This window comes from Nelumbo lutea, chromosome 1, assembly GCF_056320005.1.
Source record: "Nelumbo lutea isolate HS-2025 chromosome 1, American lotus-T2T, whole genome shotgun sequence".
NCBI classification, from domain to species: Eukaryota; Viridiplantae; Streptophyta; class Magnoliopsida; order Proteales; family Nelumbonaceae; genus Nelumbo; species Nelumbo lutea.
In genome coordinates this window covers 198,903,587-198,912,453 of record NC_142684.1, presented here as the reverse complement: position 1 = coordinate 198,912,453, position 8,867 = coordinate 198,903,587, and the positions used below count along the sequence as shown (strand labels likewise).

At 37.7% G+C, this 8,867-nt stretch overlaps 1 protein-coding gene across 1 annotated transcript; it reads left to right on the top strand.

The window, feature by feature from the left end:
- Positions 1–2,606: 2,606 nt before the first annotated feature.
- Positions 2,607–7,164, top strand: LOC148880277 (Transketolase). The gene is made up of 7 exons (XM_088962147.1): positions 2,607–4,012; positions 4,550–4,640; positions 4,743–4,848; positions 4,960–5,242; positions 5,333–5,481; positions 5,568–5,721; positions 5,844–7,164. Exons 1-7 carry the CDS (start codon positions 3,518–3,520, stop codon positions 6,801–6,803), a joined length of 2,238 nt encoding a protein of 745 aa, XP_088818273.1. The 5' UTR covers positions 2,607–3,517; the 3' UTR covers positions 6,804–7,164.
- Positions 7,165–8,867: the final 1,703 nt, after the last annotated feature.

Genomic DNA, 8,867 nt, shown 5'->3' with positions numbered 1-8,867 from the left:
TGGTCTACGGTAGAGAATATTGATGTTAGACCCCTGGTATATTCGAATATGTTTCTCATGAGAGGACATATATGGATTTTGATTGATTTGATCATCACTGTTTAGTCCGTTTTTCATGGAATTGGATTGGAAGGTGTCACGGTGACATTTCTCAATGACAGCTTATTTCTACCTTGTATTTTTTTTTTTTAAATTCTCATTTTGTCTTTGCGCTTTGTATTTTGCAGCTCCACTGGTTTCTTCTTTTTATTATCTAAAGATGGAGTATAAGAAGGGGAAAATAAAAAAAAAATCATTTACTAAAACATTTTCTATATAATTTTATAAATTTATTTAAGCTTGTCTATAATTTTCATTTACTAAAATACCCCTTATAGTTTGTAATCTATTAATTTAATTAATTTTTCACTAAGAAATATTTATTTTGTCATCTAAAAATAGTAACATGATCATCGAATAGTATCAGGTTTGAGCTCAGCTTGACTTGAGCTCAATTTTGAGAAAAAAATATTTTATAAAAAAAAATTATATATACTTTTTTTTATATTTAAAAAATTAAAAATTATAATATTTTTATTATATATATATATTCAAACAGGCTCGCGAGCCTCATGAGCCGAGGTCTAATAGGCTTGAGCTTGAGTTCAGTTGAAACCGAGCCAAGCTCGAGCAGCTCATGAAAAGTTCGGTTCATTGCCATCCCTACCCCTAACACTTCTTCATATAGGAAAAATTGACCAAATAGTGGTTGCTCATGTGTTATTAGGAACGAAAATGGTATTTTCATTTTTATTTTCTTTTGATTAAATTTAATCAAAGGGACATTTGGATCAAACTATAGGGAGTGTTTCAGTAAAATGCAAACAATAGGGAAGGTTTTAGTAAATTCATAAAACTATAGGAGTGTTTTAACAAATTATCCCCAAAGCAAAAAAAGAGAATATTTTAAAACATATATTTAAGCTTGTAATGACATTAAGTCGTTAACACAAGTCGATACTGCATCCATTTCCTCCGATCAAAACTTATAAAGTAAATTCGTTCCGATAATCTAAGGGTGGCACAATTGGATGCTGCACGCTTGCACCCATTCAGACCGTTCTTGGTTTGATGGAAAATAAGAGAGAAAGAGAAATGTGAGGAATTCTATCAAAACATTCTTTGTTTAAGCAAAATCAATACGGGAGAACACACAAACAAGAAAGTCTAATTTTTTACTTTTTAACATATATTACAATAAAATCCAATTTATTATATATATTTATATAATTATATAAATATGATATATTGAACTCAATATATATTATACTATAATCGCATTAGGATTTTAGTGGAATTGGATGGAGTTGAATCCACATTCAATCCGATTATTGAATAGGATGCCGGATTGGATTTTAGACTTCTAGAGTCTGTTGACAGCCCTAGAATTTGTTTTACACTACTTGTTCTAAATTTGGATAAGGGGCGTGGGGTAGATTAAGGTTGTTTCATGTGCATTGAAGACTATATACAATAATACTATACCTATTAGAAGGAATTGATCCATTATAAGTTGTTGTAGGGTATAAAAATCAAGCACAAAAAGCCACTTAATAATAATAAGGGTAAATTACAAAGACCCCCTGTATTATGGTGATAATGACAAAGATTCCTGTACTTTAATTTGCGATAAAGACTTTCTGAACTTTAACGGTTAGACAAAGACCCCCTTTGCTTCGCTAGTGTTTTGTCAGTTAACTTTGAAAAAAGGATTCTCATCCGATCATTTAAGGTTTTCCAAATGCCCAAACTATCATTTTCTAATTTATTTTTATCATTTTCTTTAATTTATGAAATTATCTTACTTTGTTTTCGATACTTTGTACTGTTTATTGTCATCTCCAATGGGGAAGATTCATTTACAAAAGGAGAGAGAAGAGATCAACAACATGAAGCCAGAAGATCAGAGTATGTTGTTTTCCCGATCACTTTGTTAAAGCAGCATATCTCCATTTGGGTCAGTTAGGTTTTAAGAAATGGCAAGAAAAAGAAAATAGAGAAAGTTTAATGGGGCATTTTAATAATTTAATACTTTCTATCATTTGACTTGACGACCGAGGGGGTATTTGTCACAATGTAAAAGTTTAAGAGGTCTTTGTTGCAAATTAACATATACGGGTGTTTGTTATTGATCTCGTCATGCAATGCGGGGGTCTTTATAATTTATCCTAATAATAAAAAATAATTTAAGCACATAAAAATTAATAATGAATATGGCATAAATAAAACGTAAGATAAGATTTGTGTAGCCCACCCATATGTTATTCTTTTGGTAAGGAAATGATAATAATTTTTTTTAAGCTCATGGTCATGATATTGGTGTCTATAATTTAAGATAAATTAATAAAAAATTAATGGGGGCAAAGCCTTAAAGGCTGATGGTCTATTATCAGCCATTTTGGCTTCTACCTACCACATTGGGCCATTTTTTGCTTTCAAGCACCACAGATATGACCACGCTTTCCCAACCACCCAACGACTCACCAAACCAAACCCTTGCGTCACTTCCTCCTACCGACCTAACTCCCTCCCTTTATAATAATCTCTGTAGCTCTCTAGCATACCTTGGGCTTCCCCTTCCTGTTTTAGCTCAGTAGTTCTAATTATTTTAAATTTAACCGATCAAACAATATTTTTTAATTTGTTTTATTATTATTATTATTATTATTATTATTATTATTATACATTTACACGTATACGACGGAAGAGAATAAATGAACTAAAGGAGGAATGATGGTGGCATGGACGTGAGGCCATTTGATCCGTGGAGGTGGAGCATTTCTCTATTTCTCTTATGCCGGTTTTGTATTTTTGTTTAAATACAGATGTATATACATATACATATTCAATATTCACATTTATCGGGATTGAAATTAATTGAGATCGAGTGAGAGCTGGTCCGAGTTTTCGGTCGGGCCGTGATTCTCTAAGCATTTTTTCTAAAAGAGGGCCAAGACCAAGAGGCAGCCTTCTTTATTTGGTAGGCGGAGTCTATGAAGTGATTGAATGATCTCTGACGTCCAAGCTCGGTGCTGGGACCCAGGGCGACAAGGATCCATCTAAGATAGCCGCTAGATCTAGATATCATTGGATGGTCGATGCTCGACCCATTTGTTCAGGTCCGATCCGATCCGATCCGTTTTGCTCATCTTTTATTCAAAAACCAACAGCGAACAAAACAAGGAGAAAATTAAAAAAATAATAAAATGGAAGGCGAGCATTTCTCACCCATACTTAACGGACGGGATTGCTTTCTCCAGATCTAACGGTCAGATCGCGACTTCGCCTCGTGCTTACCGGAAAAGATTTAAGTTTTGTTGATTCTCTCTTTATACCCCGACTCCCACTTCTCTCGCTTTCTCGTTGTCAGCTCCAACCAACGGGAGGACAGAGAACAGATAGAGTTCTGTTCTTCTCCAAACCTTTCCCTCTATTTGCTCATTAGCTGGACTAGTGCTTCATCCAGCTGCCCAGAACAATGGCTGCTTCCTCATCACTCACTGTCTCTCAGTCTCTCGTGGGTCGCACCAGAGCCCACCATGGCTCCACCACCACCCACTCCGATCGTCTTTCCCTCCCTGGTTTCAGCCTCAGCACCCTCGCCGGCCGAGGTATCAAGTCCTCTTCTTCTCCATCTTCTCTCGTCGTTGGTTCTCGCAAGCGTGTCAATTCTCGATCCGCGGTCCGTGCAGCCGCCGTGGAGACTCTTGACAAGACCGACACCACCTTGGTGGAGAACTCCATTAATACAATTCGGTTCCTCGCGATCGATGCTGTAGAGAAGGCGAATTCTGGTCACCCTGGTTTGCCCATGGGGTGTGCTCCCATGGGTCATATTTTGTATGATGAGGTGATGAAGTACAACCCCAAGAATCCGAAGTGGTTCAACCGTGACCGATTTGTGCTGTCTGCTGGACATGGCTGCATGCTTCAGTACGCTTTGCTTCACCTTGCTGGATATGACAGTGTTAAGGTGCATGCCGATTCTGTTTTAATTATGTGCTGCTCTTGGTCTGTTTTGATTCTGTTCTGCTGTTGACTTATTTGTTTGGGGAATTTTACAAACACCTTCCTGCATTTCTTTTATGGGCTCTATCAGATCTGCCTTCGAAATTTGTTTTTCACCTTTTCCTCTAAACTAAGCGAACTTACCTACCTTTGTCGACACTGGATCTGGGTTTCCGCCTTTCCGGAAGGTAAACAAGGACATTTTAGCTACCCACAGCAGGAAAATGGGAGAAAAGAAAAATGACTTATATTGATCACTAACAGAATCCCCTGTGCTTTCTGATTCCTACAGTCCTACTCTGGCATATAATTTGTTTGCGAAAAGATTAGAGACATAGATGAGCTGCTTGTTTGCTCAGATGACTTTGATTTTACATTATATATCATCTTTTAGTTATTCTCGTAAAATTTTTGCTTTTGTTTCTCATTTAAATCTTGATTGTGGACTCTTCTTCTTAATTATTTATCTAAACTTATTGGGACTTTTTTATTCATCTACTAGGAAGAAGACTTGAAGAGTTTCCGTCAGTGGGGGAGCCAAACTCCTGGTCATCCCGAGAACTTTGAGACTCCTGGTGTCGAAGTCACTACTGGTTGGCCTCTATTCTTGAACACTAAATTAGTAAATTGCTCTACTTGGAGAAATAGATCAAAAGCCTGTGAACCCTTTTATATTTCCTTGTGTATTTTTGTAGGTCCTCTCGGTCAGGGTATTGCCAATGCAGTTGGCTTGGCCCTTGCAGAGAAGCACTTGGCTGCCCGCTTCAACAAGCCTGACTGTGATATTGTTGACCACTACACGTAAGGGCATCCTCACTTTCATTTTTTTTTTTTTTTATTATGTTATGTTCCTGGACATACAGAACTAAAGGGTGTTCCTTGTTTGGTTTGTTGATGTTGGTACTTCCTTAGATATGTTATACTAGGGGATGGTTGCCAAATGGAGGGTATTGCAAATGAAGCCTGTTCCCTTGCTGGACATTGGGGACTTGGAAAGCTGATTGCCTTCTATGATGACAACCACATCTCCATTGATGGTGACACAGATATTGCATTCACTGAGAGCGTTGACACCCGTTTCGAAGGTCTAGGGTGGCATGTCATTTGGGTGAAGAATGGTAACACTGGTTATGATGAAATCCGTGCTGCCATCAGGGAAGCAAAGGCTGTCAAAGACAAACCGACCTTGATCAAGGTTACATTTCTAGTTTCTACCACATTACTCATTTACTCATATTTCATTTTGCTCTGGGCACCCCATTTTTGATAATGCTGTCTCTTGCAGGTGACCACTACTATTGGTTATGGATCTCCAAACAAGGCAAATTCATACAGTGTTCACGGAAGTGCATTGGGTGCCAAAGAAGTTGATGCCACGAGGAAGAACCTTGGGTGGCCATATGAGCCTTTCCACGTGCCTGAGGATGTCAAGAAGTAAGAAAATTAAGATGCAATTCCCTCTCTCCCTAAAGTTGCCTAACGTGTAATGTTTAATGTGTTCGATTGCTTCTGTTTTTCAGGCATTGGAGCCGTCATGTCCCTGAAGGTGCTGCTCTTGAAGCTGAATGGAATGCCAAATTTGCAGAGTATGAAAAGAAATACAAGGAGGAAGCTGCAGAGCTGAAGTCACTCATTTCTGGCGAACTGCCTGCTGGTTGGGATAAGGCTCTTCCGGTATGTGGTATTTATGTGTTTTTGCTTACTATTCAAGTACCTTTTACTCATCTCATACGAACCTATGTATTAGTTAAATTAATGCAGTGGATAATTCTTATGATTGTTTGCTTCTTTTCCAGACTTACACTCCAGAGAGCCCTGCTGATGCCACCAGAAATCTATCTCAACAATGCCTTAATGCACTTGCAAAGGTTCTGCCTGGGCTTCTTGGTGGCAGTGCAGATCTTGCTTCCTCCAACATGACCTTGCTGAAGATGTATGGGGACTTCCAAAAGGACACACCTGAAGAACGAAATGTCCGATTTGGCGTGAGGGAGCATGGAATGGGTGCTATCTGCAATGGGATTGCTCTGCACAGCCCTGGCCTCATTCCTTATTGTGCAACCTTCTTTGTGTTCACAGATTACATGAGAGCTGCAATTAGGATCTCAGCTTTGTCTGAAGCAGGAGTTATCTATGTGATGACCCATGATTCAATTGGTCTTGGAGAGGATGGGCCAACCCATCAGCCTATTGAGCATTTGGCAAGCTTCAGGGCCATGCCCAACATTTTGATGCTTCGCCCAGCTGATGGGAATGAGACTGCTGGTGCATACAAGGTTGCGGTCCTCAACAAAAAGAGACCCTCGATTCTAGCTCTCTCCCGGCAAAAGCTTCCCCAGCTTCCAGGGACATCCATTGAAGGAGTTGAAAAGGGAGGTTATATTATATCAGATAATTCTTCAGGCAACAAGCCAGATGTCATCTTGATTGGTACTGGTTCTGAATTGGAGATTGCTGCTAAGGCTGCTGATGAACTCCGCAAGGAAGGAAAGGCTGTGAGGGTAGTTTCTTTTGTTTCCTGGGAGTTGTTTGATGAGCAGTCTGATGCATACAAGGAAAGTGTCCTCCCAGCAGCTGTTTCTGCCAGGGTTAGTATTGAGGCAGGAACAACGTTTGGGTGGGAGAAGATTGTTGGAAGCAAGGGAAAGGCAATTGGTATTGATCGGTTTGGTGCAAGTGCACCAGCAGGAAAAATATACAAGGAATTTGGTATAACAGCAGAGGCTGTTATTGCTGCAGCTAAATCAATTTGTTAGGCTAGTATTTGGTGTTCCATCATCTTCAACTTCCTTGGCATTTTAGTTTTGGGTCTTCTTTCCCCAAGTTTGAAAAATACAGTAGAGAAGAGGCTACTTTTGGAGATTGAGCCAGTAAATGGCTTCTTGGATGATAATAACAAGAAAAGAAAAAAGAAAAGAAACTTTTCCCCTTGCCTCACATGTTCCTCTTTGAAGAAGCTGTCTCCAAACTGAATCAGGACGAAGATGAATTTTCATGCTATGTGTAACACATCTCTCTGAATCTACTTGAGTTTTGTAATTTTTCAAGGTTATTGCGTATGAAGCTTCTAATTATTCTGAATTACATTTTTTCCTTAAAAAGAAATCCTTCCTTTTATATGATTGATCTTCTTTGTAGGGAAAATTAAGAGAGTTTTATTCTGTAACAATATGGAACGACACCTTGTGTTTGCATGGGCATGCATTCGTTTGAAAACCTTTGAAATCAATTATCTTCTTGAATTGGAAAGAGTTTTTCTTTTCTTCGTTTTAGTCCATTCAAGAAAGAAATTGCTATTTGAAGAAACGGCTTTGACCTGTGAATGGATGGATGAATGTTTGTGGGGCTGAATTGGATTGAAGCCATTCACTAAGGCTAAGATTGTCAAATAATAACTGGGTTCGCAAGGCAAGTCATCTTTCATGAAAGGATAAGGCGGTTTTTCATACCTTTCTATGAATGGCGTGGAAGTCTTCTTTACCACTGAAAAAAAAAAAAAAAAAAGAAAGAAAGAGAAAAAAGAAGGGCGCTTCTCAGTCTCAGGTGGTGAGGGAAGAAAAATTTTAATCCTTTAAATAGTGTGGTTGGTGGAAGCTCGGGGTGCTAGGCTCTTAGCTACATTATCCACCACTCTTCAAACTTAAAGAGGGAGGAAGGTTAGTGTTACAGGAGTCACACATGTATTATCGCCACTTACCTCCCTGTCCCATGTCCTCTGTTTTACAATTTTAGTGTATTGAAGGGTTTGGTTTTAGCATGTTCAATGGGACCCAATTTATTTTTGGTAATTGGAATCTCATTAGTTGATTTCAGCATATTCTTCTCACATCTCTCTCTAAAATTGCTGAAATTTTGACTGAAGTTTAGTAATTGCAATTACCTTTCCTGAACTTTCTAATACAGTTGCAAGTAGACCCTTTTTGGTAGAATCTTTTAAAAAAAGGTATGAAAATACCTAAAATACCCATGGAGTTACTTTTTAACAAAAATGTTTATTTTCTATATTTTCTCTTGAATCACTATCTCAAACCCCCCTAATATCTTTTCTAAAATTGATTTATTTTCCAAATTTGCCTTTCATATCAATCATTCAAAGGTAAAACTGTAACTCAATAATAATTTCATGGGTATTTTGGACATTTTCATAGCTTTTTTTAGAAGATTCTACCAAAGAGAGTCTACTTGCAACTGTATTAGAAAGTTCAGGGGGGTAACTGCAATTACTAAATTTCGGAAGAGATTTCAGCAATAAATAGAAACTTTAGGGGAGGTTTCAGCAATTTACCCTTCTTTTTATTTTGTTAACAAAAAAATGTCACAACAAAGACCATTAGATTAAGGGTTTTGGTCAAACTCCTTAGGCTTAGCTTAATTTGGAATGAGTATAAATATAAAGATGCAGCTTACAAATATATACAATTCTGTTCATTTAGCGTCATATGAATCCCGCCTATTTCACAATTCTGTTCATTTAACGTCATATCCATTATTAAACTATGGGCATTTCAATTATTTCTTATTACTTCTATCTAATTCCTTTTCAATCTGCCCCTACCTCTCCTAACCCTTTTAGCTTGTAATTGATCACTTTTTCTAACTGATATTGTAGATAGTCTTTTACTCACATTACCATCTTAATATACTTTTTCTCATTCTTTTACCTATTGAAGCTATTTCTAGGTTCTTCCATTCTTTTTTATAACTTCATTTCCACTATATTGTTTCTAGTTTTACCATTCATCTATCTAAGCATTTGCATTTTTTGCCACTCATTTTTTGAACATGATATTTCTCAACTATCCAACACTATTGTATGCAAC